The sequence below is a fragment of the Equus quagga genome, unplaced genomic scaffold (assembly GCF_021613505.1).
Source record: "Equus quagga isolate Etosha38 unplaced genomic scaffold, UCLA_HA_Equagga_1.0 220_RagTag, whole genome shotgun sequence".
Classification (NCBI taxonomy): Eukaryota; Metazoa; Chordata; class Mammalia; order Perissodactyla; family Equidae; genus Equus; species Equus quagga.
In genome coordinates this window covers 2,637,235-2,657,905 of record NW_025799647.1, presented here as the reverse complement: position 1 = coordinate 2,657,905, position 20,671 = coordinate 2,637,235, and the positions used below count along the sequence as shown (strand labels likewise).

General features: G+C 50.2%; 1 protein-coding gene across 18 annotated transcripts in view; it reads right to left on the bottom strand.

Moving 5' to 3' along the window:
• Positions 1 to 13,005: 13,005 nt before the first annotated feature.
• The window catches only part of LOC124233737 (transmembrane protein 229B), a 35,045-nt gene continuing 27,379 nt past the window's right edge, over positions 13,006 to 20,671 (bottom strand). For 16 of the 18 annotated variants that reach the window (XM_046650888.1, XM_046650891.1, XM_046650887.1 and 13 more), the window contains one exon: positions 13,006 to 15,155. In XM_046650888.1, coding sequence (XP_046506844.1) covers positions 14,634 to 15,137 — 504 coding nt within the window. In that variant the 5' untranslated portion in view covers positions 15,138 to 15,155 and the 3' untranslated portion in view covers positions 13,006 to 14,633. Of the gene's footprint in view, positions 15,156 to 19,993; positions 20,092 to 20,671 lie in introns of all 18 variants that reach the window. The other 2 variants (XM_046650883.1, XM_046650893.1) reach the window with 1 other exon arrangement.

Here is a 20,671-nt window from a genome sequence, read left to right as displayed (position 1 = left end):
TCACCATTAAATGCTTCAGGCAATTATTACAAGGATTCGGATGGCTTAATACTTGCAGAGCACTTCCAAGAGTGCTTGGCACATAAAGCATGAGAGTCTGCTAAATACCCAGCTGACGTTCTGGTTTATCCTTATAAACCTAGGCAGCTTTACCTGCAGAAATTCCTTTTTAGCACCTTGTAAACAAATCCTCCTTGAAGCTGTCATCCCTCCTTCCTTTTAAGGATGACACTGTAAATCGTCTTGTTCTTCATGGGACACCCACTACAGAGCATCCTTTGACCTCTTTTTTCCAGCCTTCTGGCTCCCTTCTCCAAAAGTCAGCAGAGACCCCTGTCCACGCTTTCCTGTTTGCAGCCCAGGGCTAAGCCGGGGCTTCCTGACTGTGTAGAAATCCAAACACCTGTGCAAGGTGCTCTGTGATCTGTGGGCATTCCATTCCTTCCTTCATTCATTCATCAAACAGTAATGGGGCACCTATCACGTCCAGGCACTGTTAGGCACTGGTGGGATAGGATGAATAGCCAAAGTCTCTGCCCTCAAGGAGCTCACAAACTGAGAGATGGGGAGACCAAAAAGTAAGAACACAGATCATTAAAGTAGACTTCTATAAGTTAAATGATCAGGGGAAGCCCTGAGTCCCCTGGGAACACAGAGGAGGGGCCCTAATCTAGGTTGGGGGGTTGGGAAGAGTCTCCCGGGGGAGGAGACATCTCCTAAAGGTACCCTGCCCTGCCCTGCCCAGGGCACCTCTACTGAGCACATTGGGATGCTGCTGGCCTGTCTGCTGGGCTCTGGCTTCGCCAAGGGGGCTGACCCGGTTTCATCCTGCCCTCTTCATGCCCTGCTGTGCCTCAGTTTCTTTTCCTCACATACTTCCTCCTTCTCCCGTGCCTTTCACGCACTGTCCCCTCTTTCTGCAATATTCTTCCCTCCCCACCTTGGCTCCTGGTTAATGACTTTCTTCTTTTAGATCTTGGCTAAAATAGGATTTCCTCCAAGTAGCTTCCGCTGACCCCCTGACTAGGTCAAATCCCCATCAGGGATGCTCTAGAACTTTGTATCCCTATTGTGTGGCCCTGACAAACACGTGATGCTACCATTGAATTCTCACCTTTCTTACAGGTCAGAAACAAAGTTAAATGAACAATTGAATGAATAAATAAATAAATAATCGATGAATAAGGCAGGACAATGTGTATGTTAATCCTGAGAGACTATGGAAATTACTGCTTCCTTTTAAAGTCTTTCATAGTAATCATTTATTTATATCACTATCATTTATCATATATAGTAAACATTTCAAAAGTGTTCATTTATTCATTCATTTGTTCATTCACAAACGTTAATGAAGAAACTGCTTTGGGTCAGGCAGTCTCAGCTCTGGGACATGAAAGCAGTGAAAGAGTTAAATGTGCACCCTGGCCTCTGGACCTTACATTTGGGTGAAGACAGAATAAAGAGACAAATAGATGCATAAGAAAAGAAATTGCAGACTTTGCAAAGTGACTGGCTGTCACGGCCCCACAGCTACAGGAGGGACCTTCATTCAGAACTTGTCCTGCCCTCTAGGATATCACAACGAGAAGGATGACATTGACTCAAGAAATACAGGAAATCTCCTTGGGAGAGCCTAGCCAGTGGGCAGGCCTTGGGCCACTTTGAACTGGCTCCCTAGGGCAGGCTTGGAAGTCTCTATTGTTGGTACCAAACGCCCCAAGAGCAGCAGCCTGGCTGGGCTACGAGACGATGGAACACCCAGGCCCAGGCTGGCGGTGGATAAGGGCATGGCTTCTCTCTGGTGCCAGGTGTCCTTCTCAGCTGGCCAGAGAGCTGCTGTTGGCTGCTGACCCCTATGGCTTAACATTCTTCTGCCTCAGCAGCCAGGAGCGGGAAATGAGGGCAGAATTGGCCAGTCCGTTGTGACAGTGAGTCCTGCAGCCCTTGAAACCTGAGGAGATGGGCTGAGGTCAGCGCTTGCCTCTGCTCCCTACCAGGGGTGAATTTTAGGCTTCGATTCTTTGCCGCTCTGAACGGGGGTCTCCTCACAGTGGATATAGGGGTGACAGAATCAGGATGGGGGCTGCTCTAGGGAGGGTGGGTGTGTGTGGGGGGGGGTGGAGCTGGAGCGGAGAGTGCCTCCTCCTTAGGCTCAGAGTCGATGGAAGGAATGACGTGCCGTTCTCTGCCCTTTATGGACCCATAATTTATAACACCTGCCAATTCCCACATTCATTCTACAAATGTTTACTGAGCTCCTCCTATGTGCCAGACCCACGTCATGCTGGGAGCTAGGGATGCCACAGTGAATAATGACACGTGGTCCCCAGCTTCGCTCAGATCATTTGGGCAACATTTTGTTCTTTCTAAAGCACTTGTCAGGATCTCGGTTGAACCTTGTTACAATCCTGTGAGTCCCATGAGAGCATTAATGCCATTCCCATTTGCTGGATGGGCAAGCAGAGGCAGAGATGGCTTCAGTAATTTGCTTAAAGAGAAGCGAGATAGAACTAGCAGCCAGGTCTTGTTCAGTCCTTTCACTGACCCCCTAACCAGGAGAGTCAGGGAAGTAGTATTTTATATGGATTTTTAATGGTTTACCCTGACTGCTACAGTCTGAAAGTAAAACGATGAATTAGGGAAGGCTTTGTGGAACCCCTGACTTTATTTTCCCTATTCACTATTTCACTTTTAGCACCTTCCTCCTGAACAGAACCAACGCCCTTGACAGCAAGGGGATAGACCAGAGACCTATTTAAAGTTCTTGGTTTCACCACTCACGTCACACCCTGGTGCCCATCTTGACCAGCCCTGCTTAGAAGGCTTTACTGGTTGGACACAAACCCAGTTTGGTTTGAAGTTGAAAGGCCTCCTGGGTTACACATAAGCTTCTTGAGGATCAGAGACACAGCTTACACTTCTGTGCCTCCTCTAAGCACCAAAGAGCACCGCGTTCCCCATGTAGGCACACAGTAAACTCTAATTGATTAGTTGATTGGGAACAGCAAGTATACAGTCGAAGTGTCTGGAAAGGCAATCTCCCAAAGGCTGCCAGCCAGTTGGGGGCTCAAAGGACAGGTGTTTCCAGATCAATATGCTCGCTCATCCCCAAGGCAAAGTTAAAAGTGAAGGACTGAGCACTGTTTTAAAACAGCGCAAAATTGGTAGCAAGCAAATACCCAGCAATAGTGGAATAGCTTTGCTAACTGTGTTATATTAAGATTCTGGAAGATGCTATAGTTATTAAAAATGACAACACAATACAATACAGAGAAATGTGTACCACGTACTAAAGTGGGAAAAGCAGAATATGAAAAGAATATAGAAATATACAAACATGCTTAGAAAAAAGAGGGTAAAACTTGACTATTCAGTAGCTTCTTTTGTTGGGGTTTTTTTGGTAAAGTTCATTAAGCACAGGAAATGGTTGTAACAGGGTCATGTCCATCACACTGTGTGGCATGATGGGAAGAGTCCCTGGGCTGATGACCAGGTGACCAGATGACCCAGGGATCTTGGTGCTGCCGGTTATGGACCATGTGATCTTGAACAGCCCACTATACTGATCTTTAGTTTGTTTTCTGTCAAGCAGGAATTTTAGTACTCTAATATTGCCTTTCTCACAAGGTAAGGATGTAAGGCCATTTAGAATTTTTATTTATCCCACTTAGTAGGATATTTATAGGTTTCCATGTAGAAATAATAATGGGTTTGACTATGGGGGACTGACTCACACCTGGCTAAAGAGTTACAAAACATACAGCAAATAAGCGTTATCTTTCTGAAATCCAAAAAGTCTTGCAAAATCCCATGGGCTTGGGTAAGGAATCATGGACCTGTACTAAGCATATTAGACATATTATTTTATTTAACTTAACATTTACAATAATCCTATAGAGTAAGTTTTCTCATTCTATTTTACAGATGAGAAAACTTGTGTGTATAGAGGTTAAGTAGTTTGCCTTCCTATTAATAATAAGTGGCCCAGGTCAGATCAGGATCTTTCAAAATCTGTGATTTGGCTCCCATGACCCCACCAGCAGGAGTCCAGAAATGCTTGCAGGGGTGATATCTGGTTGCATTTGACTTGTGAGACTAACAAAGGAGAATATTTCTCCTAATATCAGACATTGATTTCATGCCAAGCACTCGAAGAGCATTGTCCCATCTGATCTCTACAATTCTGGGAGGTAAGGACTATTATTGGCCCCATTTTCAGATGAGTAACTGAGGGTTAGACAGGTTACATAACATGGCCACGTGAGTCAGGGGCCCGGGAGTCACACTCAAGTCCATAACTCCAAAGCCTTGTTTGTTGCATCTTTTGTTGGGTACTCAGGAAGTTCCCAGGGGAACATTCCAGAAAGACCGAGAAAGGGGATGGCTGCAAATAGTTATGAACATGCAACAATCTGGCTCCTTCCATTTCCTTCTCCTTCCCCTTCACTTCCCCGTCCCTTACCCTCGCTCTCCCTCCTTTTGGACAACAGGGTCCGTTGTCATCTCAAGGACATGAAATATAAGCCAGGATTGGGTGCCTTCAGAAGTGCCTTCAACAGAGTCATAGGAAGGAAAAATACATGAATAATTGGAAAGAATGTACAGATAAGTCAATAAGTAGAAGACAAGTTGTTTCTTAGGATGTTCAGAAAGGCAGAAATGATGAGATATTCCTGCAAAAGGTGCCATCTGGTCCTGCTGGTTAGAAGGCCTGAGACGCTGGCAGGACAGATGGAGTGAAAGTCAGCAAAATAACACCTAACGTCATTTTGTTGTCATTTCTAAAGTGATCCAAGGAAGAGGCTTGCTCTTTAGTGTTGAAGAGGTCCAGACAAGGTTCTACCACCTGCCTTGACCCTTGGCTTTGTCCTGGGGAGCTGCCCATGGGCAAGCCAGGGAGGTAGTAGGTGCCAGCTGTCCTTGACTGTCCACCCAGAGGTGGTTGGCAGACTGCCTGCCTCTAAAGGACTCCTAGGAACCCTACTCTAGAAACGGACAGCTCTAAAATCAGATTAATCCCAATTGGAGCAGGTCTGAATCCTGGGGGATACACAAAATTGGAAAGGTCATTATTTGCACTTCTGGGTGCTTTATAGTTTATAAAAGAAGGGTTTAGTTTGGGGCACTCCCATGTTGGAGCTTCCTCCAGCTTTTAGCAGTCAATCTAAGACTCAGGAACAGGTGCAGGGGAGCCAACAATAGGATGTAACAGGCAAGGTCTCCTGGAGGTGGGGTGGGGATTAGATAGGAGGTATTAGTTCAAGGCCAAAGCAGCATCTCATGAAGGTTAGCAAAGGGGAGTGTGAGGGCTACAGACACCATCGCAGGTGACAGTCCTGTGATGTGCAGCAGGGATCTGGATGTCAACATGCAGAAGGTTCTCAGCGCTGTGTAGAGAGTGGGAGAGGACTGGCTACAAGCAATGAATCAACTGACTATCAAACCAAAAAGGAATGTGTTGCAAACTGTGAGAGGCACCTCAAGGAGTTGAAGGAAAAGGCAAAGAACATGCTGAGAAAACAGGAACCCAAAGGCCTGCTGGGATCCAGGTGGCAGGGATGGTTTATTGGACAGTCCCTGTAGGCTTTGTGTTGAGATTCAAATTGAAGAGAAAAAGGCTGATTGACCTGTTTGGACATCCTTGTCCTTCTTTGGCCTGGAGAGAAGGACCTGCCAAGACCGTGTCCAAAGGGAGAGAGGTCATTCTGCAGAGGAGGAGATACACTGTATCGTACTTAGTAAGAATGTTTTAAATTCCCACTGATTAAGGTCACCAATTCGTCCTCATTTGCCCTAGACTTTCCTTGTTTTGGCACAGAAAGTCCCACATCCTGGGAAACCCCTTAATCCTGGGACAACTGATCACCCTACAACCAGTAGGGTGGTGGCTCAGAGCTGGCCAGTGAAAAAACCCCTAAAGGCAATATTAGTGAAGATTATAATAGAGATGTCTAATAGTCCATTTAAAGCTGTTTGCTATGTTGAACTGGAATCTAAAGTCCACTCTGTTGCTCTAAACCTTCAACGTAGTTACCTTTACATTCAGCCTTGGGGGAGGGAGTGTGCTCCCAGTGAATCAAACTAAACGGACTAAATTTGAACTAAATCTTAGGGGCTCAGTGTCTTGTCAAAAGTCATACAGCTAGTAAGTGGCAGAGGCAGGGTTAGAATTAAAATCTGTCTGATTCAGTACTTGTGCTGGTCCCCTACCCTTGTCCCCTTGGAGACTCCAAGGGTCTGTGGGTGGGATGGGGGCGTGAGCTCCCAGGTAGCTTCAGAAGGGCCTCTGCAGGCCCAGCTCACAAAGGGTAGCATGTACCGGGTGAGGCGAGCTGGGGTGAGGTGGGACAAGGTGTGTGTGTATGTGAGAGAGAGAGAGAGGGAAGCGTGGTTTGTAAAGCCCTTCAGGACCCAGCCTGTGCAATCTACCCTAGCACAGAGTGTTTACGTAGCAGGTAGAGAGGAGGGTGCGCAGAAACCAAATAGACGCCCCCGTCGGTTATACTGACCTCAATCCATGACCCGGCCTCTGGGAGGACAGGACAGATGCTAAGGGTAGAAGGGACCCCAGGCTCTGCCTGCATCTTTCCTTGCCTGGTCCTGCCCCTCAACACGGGTTCCCTGAGATGGGCCCGGCTAGGCCCCACAATTCTGCTTCCTTAAGAGCTCTCGGGGCTGGCCTTGGGTCCGAGTGGTTAAGTTCGTGCGCTCCGCTGCAGGCGGCCCAGTGTTTCGTTGGTTAGAATCCTGGGCGCAGACATGGCACTACTCGTCAAACCACGCTGAGGCAGCGTCCCACATGCCACAACTAGAAGGACCCACAACGAAGAATATACAACTACGTACCGGGGGGCTTTGGGGAGAAAAAGGAAAAAATAAAATCTTTAAAAAAAAAAAAAAAGAGCTCTCACATCCATCTCTCCTCCCCTTTCCCCCTGACCCAGGCCTCCAGGGCCTACACCTCTGAGCCCTGCCCACCTCTCTCATCCCATCCTCTGTTCCTCCTCACCAGGCTCCAGCCACATGGGCCTTTTGTTGATTCCTCGAGCTATCCAAACTCATTTCCACCTTTGGGCCTTTGTCCCGGCTGTTTCCTCCGCATGAAATACTCTTTGCCTGCCTTCACATGGCTGTCCTCCTCATGATCCAGGTTTCAGCCTAAATAGCATCTCTTCCCAAAGACCTTTGGGGGCCACCCAGTCTCAAGGAGCTCCTTACTCATTTGCACACCACCCTGTTTTAACATATTACCCTGGAAAATAACACACCCTGTTATTTTCTTGTGTGTTTCTTGTCCGTCTCTCCCTGCCTTGGTTTACAGACATTTCGTGGTGCAGGCCTGGCTTCCTGGGGACTCCATCGTTCACCCTGGGAGCTACCGCAGGTGCCCCTGCTCTCTCTGAGTTCCCAGCCTCTGCATGTGTTGCCCTTTCTACCCAGAGGCCTGTTCTTCCCCTCACCTCCCTCTTTACCCCCTCTCCTGGCTATATCAGATGCGGAAATATTTCCTGACCCCCTCAATCTTGTTCATTCATCTTCCCCTGAGTCAGCCCACCAGAGTTCTCAGCACCTTGTAATTCAGGTGAAGGCCTCACGCGGGGGAGGGTGGACATGAGTCTGCCTTGCTCACTGTTGTGCTGCAGGCCTAGCACAGGACCGGGCGCATAGTAGGGTGACTGGGCAAATCAAAGTCTGCTGCACTGACAGCACTAGGAGAACTTAGCTACTGCTGCTGGCGGGCTGTCACACGGGGAGTTTCCTGGGAGACAGCTCCCATCCTGCGTTTGCCTGAACTAAACTGAGAGCTGGGGCCAGGGAGAGTGTGAATGTTGCTGTCTGTAAGTGAGCTCCTCAGTCTCTAGTTGGGCTAGAAGAAGGAGTAAGAGTGTTACAGGGAGAGGGAACACACGGGCTGAAGGCCCAGAGGCAGTGAGTGGGGAGCTGCAGGGGGAACCACAAGTCATTCTTCCTGAATTGCGCAGGACTTGGGGGGAGGCAAGAAGTGAGGCCAAACCACAAAGGTTTGTGTAACATCCTTTGTATAAGCCTTGCTGAGGTGGTGAACTTAGTCCTAAAGGGAATGGGAAATGGCTGAAGAGTCTGGACTTGGGTGTAACAGGGTCAAATCTGCATCTAAACGGGAAAAGCACAGCAGCCACAGGATGCATCTTGGGATGGGGAGCTCCATCCTCGACTTGAATCCTTGAGTGCTCTCCCGAGTCACCCGATGCTGTACTTCCAGCTCTCGCTCTTAATAGAAGTCCTAAATGGATACGAAGTGCAAGGGATTCAGCAGAAATCTCCCTCCTTAATCCCCGTAGTGGGTTGAATGGTGGCCCCCCAAAAGATATCGACACCTCCAAATGCCTGGAACATGTATTGTGAGCTTATTTGAAAAAAGGGTCTTTGCAGATGTAAGAAGTTAAGGATCTTGAGATGAGCTCATCCTGGATTACCTAGACGGGCCCTAAATCCAATGCTAAGTGTCATCAGAAGAGGAGAAGACGCAGACGGAAGAGGAGGAGGCCATGTGAGCCTCGAGGCAGCCTCCGGAGGGATGCTGCCACAGGCCTGGGAAACCAAGACATGCCAACAGAACAATTCTCCCCTGGGGCTTCCAGAGGAAAAGCCCTGCAGACACCTTGATCTTGGTCTTCCAGCTTCCAGAATTGTGTGAGAATAAATTCCTGTTGTTTTAAGCGACTCAGTTTGCAGTAATTTTTTACAGCAGCCCCAGGAAACAAACACAATTCTATACTCGAACTAAGAAGATTCAGCCTCCAGACCCTTCACCATCAGTGGACCCTTATAAACCAGAAAACTTCCCTTCTGTGGAAGGTGTGATTGCAACAGAGGCAAGGAGCCAGACCGGACTATCAGTGGATCCTTCTTCTCTGTACTGTTCGGCACTGAAAGGACAACTTTGCCCACACCAAGAAAGTGTACCACCAGAATGAAGCAATGGACAAACCAACACAGTGGGGTCTTGGCCAAGCTCCAAAGACTCTGAGAGTGAAGCTGGGATGCTGGCAGGGCTCTGTGGGGACTAATGGTTTGGAAAGAGGGGGAAGGACAGAGAGTTGCTCTATAGTGGTGGGCACAGAAATGTCAGGGATGATTGTTGTTCAGACAGGATTCCTAGCTTCAGGTTCCCGAAGAAGCCTGTGGTGCTCTGGAAATTCAGCCTGGTCTTTAGGGTGGGCTTCCCGGGGCTGATGTGCTATAAGACTTCTTTCATCAAGAGTTCCTTAAAGCACCCACTGTGTGCTAGCTTTGTTCTGCACTGTATACATCTAGGTACCTCCCAGGGCACAATCAATGTCTGCATTTCCAGACAGTGAGAAGCCAGCCCACCTCAGAACGCATTGGTATTCGACCTCCAGGTCTGCACTGTGTCTCTTTCCTGGGGAACCCTCGCCTACCCCTGTAGACGAGGCAGCTACCTCTACTGGAGTGCTGATCAACTTTGGAGTGAATAACCATCTGCGTGAATGTCCATGCAACGTCTTTTTCCCCAACACTCTGTAAGCAACCCAGGAACTAGCCTGGTCCCTGGCTTACTGTTGGTGTCCAATAACAAACCAAAGGACTAAGTAGGTCAATTCTCAGGCCCATCTGAATGTTCAGAAGGAGAAAAGTCTCATCTGGTAGCTTCAAATCCTCTGAGAGCACCTACAGCTGGACGCTCAGGCTTAATCTCAAGAGAAGGAAATAGAATCAAAGGGAAGAGGCCCAGCTCAAAGATAAAGTCACATGTGGGATGCAGAGAAGGTGCCAACCTTAAACCCTTGTTGTCAGAAGCAAAATTTGACAACCCTCTCTCCACGAGGAAGGATCCTTGTGCCAACTGTTCTAAGTCTTGGCTAAGACAGCATCCCACAGCTCCTTCCTTAGAACCCCATCTCTCTCCCAGCTCTCCTCCTCCTAAACATTAATTTCTCTTTTATGAGCAGTTGTGGCACTGGCAGTGTGGTAGGAGCCACGGCTGTGGTTAAAATTATTCAGCCCGGTTGCTGTAACCTGCGGTGTGATGAGTGAGTTGCCCCCTTTTCCTGTACCTGGTTCCCTGCCCACCAAACACAGGCAGACCAGCTGTCCCTTGGTTATGCCAGGGGGCAGTGTGGACAACACACCCTTCTGAGATAGGCACCCTGGGAAGGCAAGACAAGGGGATGGTCATTAGTTCACTGTTACTAATTAAGGGTTAGGCTTTTGGAAAGACTGGGCAGATTTCAGACAATGCAGCCAAGGTCCTTGGCATTAATTCTCTTGGGGCATTTCTCTCAATGTAGCATCATTCGAAGGTCCCTTTGGATTGGGCGAGTGTGGAACAGAGGAGGTGAGGAAGGAAAGTATCAAGAAAGGAAAGCAGCCATTGAGTAGAGTATAGAAGGAGCCAGCCAGTTAAGAAGAGTCTTAGGTCCCCTCAGATTCCTTGTTCTGAGCCCTACCTCTTGCCTTTTCTCTGAAGCTCCATAATGTAGACCCTGTTTCATTATGCTTGCCTCTTTCTTTCTACAAAAATCTGCTCTAAGGGAATAGCCTTTTAGATTTGTTTATACTAACATGTAAACAACTGCTGGGGCTTTACGTTTGCTCATTTTTATAAGGGGAAAAGCTTCAGTCAAATAAATGAACACCTTCAAGTGAGTGAGAGAGGGAATGGGCCTTCCCGATGATTCATAAAGCACACTGTCCACTCCTTCCAGAAAACCAGTGGCTGTGGCAGGGGGGCCAGGCCATTTGTGTTTAGTTCAACTGACTGAACAACTTCTGAACCCTCCATCCTCTCCCTAGAAGTAGGAAAGTGGCATGGCATGGTGGGGGGAGAGAAGGACAAGGGACACTAGACAGAGCAGAGGAGCACAAAGTAGGGAGGGATTACTGCCTCCAAAAGCACTTCTCAGGGAAAGCAGAGCTGCCAGGGATGAGGGCAGAGCTCTCTTCTTCATAGCGTGACTTGTAATGTAATGAAGCATAAGGGGCTCTGGCTGTATAGCCCTTTGGGGTACCCTCAGCCTCCTCACTTGGCCCCTCATGTCCCATGAGACATCCCAGGTCATGGCGTGTTCAAGAGGAGCTCATCTCATGAGCAAATGCGGCTAACCTGTAGCCAACCTGGATACTGCCCAGGCCTCCCCATCTGCCTGGCAGCGTGGGACCAAAGTAAGGGCTGGATCCATTCTGCTACCAGTGGAGAGTGGATGGCTGGGTGGAGAATTCAGGTTACCAGGTCAGACAAAACAGAAAAGGAGTGGCTGGGAGTGCCACCTGCCCTCCCAACAGGGTGGCCCCACCCAGCAGCCCTCTTGGTTCAGGACAGCGCTATGCCAGGCTGTGAAGGGCCTGGCCTCCAGCAGCCCCTAGGACAGGGGCTCCAAAATAGAAGAAACAGAGATGGGTCAGAGCCAGTCCTGACACACAAACACCAGTATATTTCATGTGCACGAATGTGAAAAGGAAGAGACAAAGAGACCGATGGAGACAAAGCAGGCAGTGGGTGCACAAATCAGCTGTGTGTTCTTCTGAAGAGCTGCCAGAGGTGGGAGACAGGCCCACCCACTTCAAAGGCCCTTTTACAAAGCCAGGACCTGCAGCTCCTCCAGATCTGGGGTGGCCTCAGGATGGAAGATACTCTGCCTGCCTTAGGCGGCCGGCCTCTCCTTTCTGCATCCCCTGCCATGACGTCTGCACAGCCCAGAGCTCCAGAAACACAGGTTCTCAGGAACTGACCCACTCAGCACTGCCTCCCCAGGAGACCCATGCAGAGAGGGAGGGACCAGACAAAAGGACTCCATGGGCACTCCCCAGGTATTATTGCTGTGAATAAACGTAGGCCATCCTGACTCACTGGCATCAGAGGGGACAGGGCACACGTGACAGGACACCTAGCAGACGTCAGAAGCGGTTCGACCATGCAGGGCAGCACATGGCGATCTGTAATTCAGAGATGCTGCCATGTCCAGTGGAGAGAGGCCCAGGACACCAGAGGTTTATAAACAGCAAGCAGACCTTCCCCGCCAGCACCCCCTCCCCGCCAGCACCCCCACTGCTTGGCAGGGCTGGGATTACTCCAAACTTTGGGTCCCTGGGCACTAAGGGATTGGGGCCCTGAAGATACCCAAAACAGCAAGAGTTGAAGTCTGGGCTACCCCTCATGAGCTCTGAGCCTGCAGATCCTGTGGTCAAGCCCCAGGTCATCACCTCCCTTTCTTGGGGGCACTGTGCCCTACTAGGGATAATAGGAGCCACAGGGCACTTGGATGAAGCAGGAACACAATGTCCACCCATTGTCAGGCAGGTAGGTTTACTCTGAGACCTCCTGCACTTGGGAGTTTATAGGACCCAGAGAGAAGATGATGCCAGGAAAAGCCCTTGGGGCAACAACTGGAGTGGCCAGACGTGGTGGGCCATCCAAGGGCTTGCTCTGGATGAGAATTATGCAGGCCTTATGCTACGAGACATCAACAAGGGGACCACCAGATTCTATCGTGGAAGGGGAGAGCAAAGATGGGCAGTGTGGTCTAGGGGCCCACATGGGGACCCTGAAGGAGTGTTAGGGTCTGGGAGACTGAGATAAAATGAAATTAGGGGAGAGGACCAAGGAAACAATGACCTGGATGGAACAGAGAAGCCAGACAATATTCTCCCTCTGGAATCCCCTCCACCTGTAGTTGGAAAGCAGTCTACCCCTCCACTGGAAGCCTGAAGCCCTGGAAGCCCCAAAGCCTTGGAATTGGGGCCACAGTAAAATCAAAGGTAGGGCGGGCCCCTGCAGAAGGTAGTTCATCCTTGGATTTGAACACCCTTCTTCCTGTCCTGGACAGGGTCAACTGCACAAAGGCAGTCTCCCAGCATTTCTCCCAATCCAGGACATCACTTCTGCCCGTCCCCCACCCCCCCCCCCCCCCCCGCCCCGGCAAACACACACCCTTGGCTGGCGCTGTCTGCACCACCCAGGTGGAGCTGCAGCACAGCAAGAAGAGGAGATTCTCTCCACAGGTGTGGGATTATCACTTTTTAATGACCTATAGAAAGAGAGGCTAATTTCTACCTAAGAGTCCTAGCGTGGTCAAGAAGAACCCATCTACCATGGGATAGGCTGCCATCCTGATGGACCTCTCCTCTCCGGGAGTGGGGGCTGGAGCTGGAAGTGAGCTGGAGTGAGAATTTCACCTGTCCACTGCCAGCAATGGACCTGTCATGGGGGAAGGCAGAGCAACCGAGATGACAATGACCATGAGCATGGCAGGGTTAATACTGTTTAAGGAGCAAGCTCAAAGGGTCTGCCTTGCCGGGAGGAGTGGGGGAAGGGGAAGCCCTGAGGAGGTTTGGCTGCAGGGCTGGGGCTATGGCAGAACCAGAACTGAGTTCTTCGCACTAAGGATGCTCCAAAGGCTCTCCCAAAGCTGAAAGGCCTCCTCTTTTTCCTCCTCCCTCATTCTCCATGGGTCTCCAACACTGGATACCTGCTCCTCCATCCCCTAGAAAGCTAGATTGTCCCTGACTGGCTTGAAAGTAAACCAGCCGGGTGTCTTGACCCCTCCCACCACCACTACCACCCGGAATTGATTTGTCTCTAAGTCCCCATTGCGGATCCGTGTGGTCCATCTCGGCCTGACTGCGTGTTGGGGGTGTCATTCATTTTCAGCTGGGCCACTGCCGGAGGGAGCATGGAGAAGAGCACCAGGGCATTGCCACCACCCAGCAGACCAGGGGTGAGGAGGTGTTCCCAGTCACCAGGCCAGCAGAAATAGGGAGGGAAGGCTGCAGGAAGGCGGGGTCTGTCTCAGGGTTCTATATCCGGCAGCTGCTGTGTTGGCTAGGGAGCTGGGGGTGGGGGTGGGTGGGGTGATTGACATGGACAAAGGGGCCGCTAGTGGTAAAGCCTTGAAAATAAAAGAGAAAAGGGGGAAACGCCACCCAACACACAGGGATTAAAACCTCCAAAAGCCCAAGGTTGGTGGGAATCCAGCACCAGGGGGGCCCCCAAAAGGCCAAGGGAGCAGCATGGGGCCCTGGGGGAAGGGAGTGGAGCCAAGGGAAGGCCTCCCAGCCCTTGTAGACCAACACTACTGCCAAGCAGCCTCCTGGCTGCCCAGTCTCAGCTGCAGCTCAGCAGGCCCCTGGGGAGGTATTGGTTGCAAGCAAGCACCTGAATATTGCCTAATGGAACCAGCCAAAGCCCAACTAAACAAGGTGGGAGGGAGCGAGGTGGCCGCTGCAGCAGCCCAAAGCCCCCTCAAGCCTTGCCTCCCGTCTTCTGCCCATTCTCTGAGTCCCTTAGCCAGGACAGGGCCTGCTGCTTCCAAAGTCACCCATGTAGTCCAGTCGCTGCTTAGCCACAGGCCTCCCGCCGCCAGCGTCTGAGCTGTGCTGAGATCCTCAGACCTTTCCCAAAGTCCCTCGGCTGCCTCGACACCTCACCGCCAACACCCGACCACGCCCCCACACCTGGCCACGCCCCAATGCCCGCCCACAGTGGAGGGTGCGCGGGGATGAGAGCGCCCTACCGGGCCGAGGCCGGGCTGGGGCTGGGCTTGTGCTGTACAGAAAGGGCAACCCCACCAGCTTGGTATCTTTGTCCACACGGTCCATGAGAGACCCCCGGGCCCCACCCACTAGCCCCCCACTCAGTCAGTCTTAACGTGGCCGTTGGCCAGGGCCAAGGGGCCGCCGGGCTCCCCGGGCTCTGCATCCTTGTCAAAGCGGAGGCGCAGGGTGTTGCGGATGACGAACTGCTCCACGATGAGGGCCCCGCAGAACCAGGGCACGGCGTACTCCAGGGTGATGAGGCCCATGAAGTCAAAGTCGAACTGGGAGTAGTCCCAGGGGCAGGCGTTGAACTGACGCAGGATGTAGCCGGTGGTGAACTCCCACAGGTAGGTCCAGAGCGTGTAGATGAGGCAGCGCACCAGCAGCGGGCAGCGGCCCCGCAGGCGCAAGTACATGCGCTCCACGATAAGGATGGAGGTGCCGTAGATGAAGAGCGCCCACACGCTCGTGACCCCCGGGAACTTCCAGTTCAAGTTCACCACGAACTCCCAGGCTGCCGTGAACATCACCTCGCAGAAGTAGCCATGGATGGCGTACAGATACCAGCGGGACAGCGCCGTCAGGGGCTCGGCTGAAGCCATGGCACCGACTGGGGCCGGCTGCGGGGAGTGGGGAGTGGGACACAAAGGAGATAGGTGAGGGAGGGAGGGATTCGCCTCCTGTGGCTTCCCACCGCCCAGCCCGTCTCTAATGTGACCCGGCTGAGGGGATTTCTAACCTGCCTCTACCCTTCCCTTTGGTTACCAGTCATATTCTTGACCCTATTCCATGTTCATTACTTTATTCCATATTCCTTACCTTAGCCAGGTGGGCAGGAGAAATGAAAGGAAGAAAACAAACAGCCCCACTGGCTTCCTCTGAGCAACTCCACTCAAATGCTACTCGGAAGGAGGCGTCTACTACATTCCCTGTAATAACTCACTGGGACCATCTGTGGTCAGTGGAAGAGGTGGCTGTCCTGGCCCACCAATCACCCCAATTTCTAGGCTACGGGCTCATGTCTCCCCAGGCCCATCCTCTGGGAGCCGCATCTCTTCCCCAACTTCTTCTTAAACAGTTCCTCCTCACTCATCTTTCTCTCTCTTAGGAGATCTTCCTAAGTAACTTATCACATTTGTCTTTTATGTGTGTGGTGCTAACATACACATAATGTAAAAGTTACTACTTTAACCATTCGTAAGTACAGTCTTGCACTGCATAAGGACATTTCGGTCAACGATGGACTGCATATACAATGATGGTCCCATAAAATGAGTACCATACAGCCTAGGTGTGTAGCAGGCTAAGCCACCTAGGTTTGTGTAAGTACACTCTATGATGTTCACACAACAAAATCACCTAACAATGCATTTCTCAGAACATATCCCCGTCATTAAGTGAGGCATGACTGTATACGATTAAGTAATTCACATTTTTGTGCAACCATTACCACTATCCATCTCCAGAACTTTTTCAGTATCCCAAACGGAAACTCCATACCCCGTCCCCAGCCCAACCACCATTCTACTTTCTGTCTCTGTGAATTTTACTACTCTAGGCACCTCATTAAGTAGAATCATACAGTATTTGTCCTTTTGTGACTGGCTCATTTCACTGAGCATAACGTCTTCAAGGTTCATCCGTGTTGTAGCATGTGCCAGAATCTCCTTCACTTTTTAAAAGCTGAATAATAGTCCATTGTGATCTATCTATCTAGATATTATCACATTTTGTTTATCCATTCATCCATTAATGGGTTGCTTCCACCTTTTGGCTATTGTGAATAACGCTGCTGTGCACATGGGTGTACAAATATCTGTTCAAGTCCCTGCTTTTAATTCTTTTGTGTGTACACCCAGAAATGGAACTGCTGGATCATATGGTAATTCTATTTTTATTTTCTGAGGAAGGGCCTTGCTGTTTCGCACAACGGATGTACCATTTTACATTCCCACCAGCAATGCACAAGGGTTCCAGTTTCTCCACATCCTTGTCAGTACTTGTTATTTTCTGGTTTTTTGATGATGGGCATCCTAATGGGTGTGAAGTGCTAGCTCGTTGTGGTCACATTTGTCTTCAACTGCTCCATTAAGCGGGGTTTTGGTGTTTAGTTTCGAGGTGAGAGGAAACCAGTGGGCTGACAGGAGAGAGTCCTCCTTTCTACTTCTTATTCCCTTCCCCTCCTCTCTTTTAAACCCCACCCTTCTTCAAGGCCCCAGTCTGCTTCCCTCAAGACTGGCCTGGCCCACAGCCTCTCTGTTTTCTCCTCGCCCTCCACCAGCGACTATGTGGACCACTCATTTGGCCCTTTATCCAGTGCCACTCTATTTACTACTTTGATGCACATGCCCTCTTGATCCAACTAGCCTGTCTGCTCCTTGAGGGCAGCGACTCTTTTCCAGTCCTCTGTTCTGCAGCTGTGGCACAGGCCTCTCCTGAGCAGGCATTCTCTAAATGACACATGTCTTTTACGCAAAGGGTGGGGTGGGAGAGTTCAGGGTTGCATCAAGAACGGCAAGGCAGGGCATGAGAATATGAATCCCAGCTCTGCCAGCTGCCAGTGGACATCAGGTTTGACATCTCTGTCAATCCCCTCTCTGAGGTGGGAGAGGGGACAGAGGTTAACAAGGTGACATCTGCAGTCTGCCCATCTGTCTGGGAATCCCAGCCTCATCTTTCAGCTAAAGGAGGCCTAGTCACAATAATACACACCCTTGTGCATTGCTTTGTGGTCTTCCAAGCGCTTTCATTCACGTTTTGTCATTGGTTCTTACAGAATTAAGATTCATGTGAAGGGCAGATAGTTTTACCCCTGTTTTTTTAAGAAAGGCAGTTGAGACTCAGAGAGAAGACATTTGCCCCATACCCCAGGGCCAGTGAATGGAAGAGCTGAGACTAGAATCCATATCTCTTGATTTCTGCTTCAAAACTCATCCCACTGCATACTACTGCCCATCTCCTAGACATGCGTACCTAATGTCACTCCCCTGCTCAAAAACATTCAATGGCTGCCCATTTCCTCATGAAACACTACAGCATCCTCAGCCTGGCATTCAAGATTCTCCATGATCTCACTCCGGTCTACTTTGGCAGCCTTATTCGTACAGTCCAGCTCTCCCTGTCTTACCTCCAGGCCTTTGCAGATCCTATCCATTGTATTTCGTGTGCTTTTCTCCTCTCACCTCCACAAGTACAAACCCAGCTTACAGGTTACCTTCAGAACAAAACCTTTTTCATCCTCCCAGCCACAAATCCTTCTTCCTCCTCTGAATATCCACAGCACTTACTGTCTCTCTTTGGTACGTGATCTTGTGTTTTATATGTTGACAACTTTCTCCACAGCCAGACCTTTTTCCTGTGTTCTACACCTGTGTATCTCACTCCTTCCTGAACACCTCCATCTAAATGTCCCACACGCACTGCATACTCCTTTCCTAAATCAAACTCATTATCTTTACTCCAAAACCTGTTTCCATTCTATGACCCCGGTCCTGATCAATGGTACCACCACACACCCAGTTAGCAGCCAGAGTCCCTGGCATCATTCTAGCTTCCTCTGCCACATTATCACTCTAACATGAGCTCCCTGAGAGTAAAGGACCTTGTCTGTCAGGTTCAGCACTGCATTCCCAGTGCCTAGAGTAGTACCTGGCACACAGTAGGCATTCAATTCAAGAACAAAGGCATTCTTTATCACTTAGCAATTGCTACATAACAAACCATCCCAAAACTCAGTGGCTTAAATCAACTCTCATTTATTATTGCAGCTTATGTGTGTGGGGGTTGGCAGATCTTGGCTGGAATCAGTCATGAGACTGTGAGTCATCTGGGGTCTCTGTCCTGTGCTTGGCTGGGGTGGCTCTGCTCCACTTGCCTCTCTTCCTCCACCTGGGCCCAGTGGACTAGCTCAACATGTTCTTCTCAGGGCAGGGGCAGAGGCACAAGAAGGAGCGAGTCCAACCGTGCCAGCACTTTTTAAGGCTCTGGTTAAGTCATGCCTGCTAATATCTTATTGGCCAAAGCAAACCACCAAGTCAGCCGTTAACTCCTGCCCTTTCTACCCCTTAAATATCTTTCAAATCCATCTCTTCCTTCCTCTCTCTCATTCCTGATGCTCTGGCTCAAGCCCTCATCATCTCTCACCTGGATGACTCCAGCAGTCTCCCAGCTGGCTTCCCTGCCCTGCCGTGCTCCTGTCCAATTCACTCATCACACTCTGAAGGAGTGTGTGGAAACAGCAGTCTTCCTAAAATGAAAATCCGACGTTTCTCCCCACTTACAGCCCACGAGTGGATCTTTAACATCTAACACTGAGAGGAAGGCTCAGCCCCCAAGGGATGGCTGGCAAAGCCCTCCATGACCCACCTCTGCCTCGGATCCTGTCCTCTGAATCTTTACATCGCTGTTTTTGCTACCTGGGGTGCCCTTCCACCCCCAGCCTATGGCCCGTGAGGCCATCATCCTCCTTCAAGTTCCATCTCCTCTGTGAAGACTTTCCTAAACATCTCCAGCTCCAGAGCCGTCCACTGCCCTGTTCACCTCTGCACCCAGTTCACCTCGGACGACAGCACTCAGCTTTGCCATGATTCATCTGAAGGCCGGCACTAACAGCCTTGATGACTGTTTGTTGAATACAATGTTAAGACAAAAAAGCAGGATTCAAAACTCAATATTTAACATGATTTTGATTTTGTAAAGGCATGTATACATGTAAATATACAAAACATTTAGCCACCATCATCCTTGCATGGTGACCTCATAAGTGATTTTTATTTCCTTCTTTATATTTTTCTGTATAGTCTAAAATCTCTTTCTAATAAGTAGGCATAACTTTTATAAAAATAAAATTTCATCTTAAAAACATTTGTTGAGTGAATGTTAGTCATCTTTGTGCCTTGTCTATAGAAGATGCTCGATAAATTTGTCAGACACGTGAACCTAAGGAAACCTGAAATTGCGTAAAATTAACCCAGGTTCTCCCCTCCTGAGCCACCCCCGACAACAGACCATGATCACAAGTGTGAAGGGGGTGTAGATCCTGACTGCCTGGGTTTGCGTCCTGGCTGATACCCCTCACCTACGGGACCCAGGGCACCTTCACCTGAGCTCTCTGTGCTTCAGTTTCCTTATAGGTGGAGTGAGGATAATAAGAGAGACCAGCTCCCAGGGTTACTGTGAGGATGAATGAGCTGATAGACGCACACTAAGACCACAGCAAACGCTCAAGAAAGGGTGGCAGTCATTTCTGGCATGGAGCTGGGCTTCCTGGTCAGTGGCTCCTGCTTTGAGCACCGCCTCGTAGCTGAGGCAGGGTCGTGCTGCCCCTGCCCTCACTAGTGGCCAGGCAGCCTTCCTTGCCAAGCAGGTCAGGACTTCACCTCCACCCAGAGCCCTAAGCCGGCAGCCAAGCAACCCCGTGAAAACAACAAGCGCACATACAGATGGCGGGAGAACAAACCTCAGCGGAGGAGAGTCAACGCGAGCTTCCAGCTGCGTGTGGCCCAGGAGGGTTTAAGGAAAGGGGAGTTGTCTCAGAAGCAGCCCTCTGAGGCCAGGCTTGAAAAGAAGGGTGCAATGTAACGAACGGCCAGCTTTCCTGGCACAGCTTCTCCTACCCTCATTTTATCCTGAACCCTCAACAGGCTGGGGTTCAGGGGCTGGGGAGAGAACAGACCCAGACTCCAGGGAAACTCACTGTGGAGCAAGGAGGGGTCAAGGAGGGTGAGACGGTGGCCTGGAGACCACTACTGCCTCTGCCCGACTCAGGCCCCTCTGAACTTAGGTCTGTCCACCTGACCTGCACTCATGCCCCTGGCACCTCCATCCCACAGGATCTGGGGGAGTGGGCTTCCCATTCAGACGTGTTCTTCTGCAGCAGCCTGACATAACTAGTGGATTCATCTCTCAGTTCAGACCCCAACCTTGATGCTGATTTTAAAATCCTGCTCTCCTTGCCTCTTGGTCTCATCTTGGGACAGTCAAGAATGGTTTCACAGTCCATAACAAATCAGAGACCCCAGTTACCACTTGCCCCCCGCCCCCCCCCCCCCAGCCCGAGCAGATGACTTGGAAGAGCTGGACCCCTCCCAAACCCTATCAGCAGAACCAAGATTAAAGGAGTAGCTGTCAGAGTGAG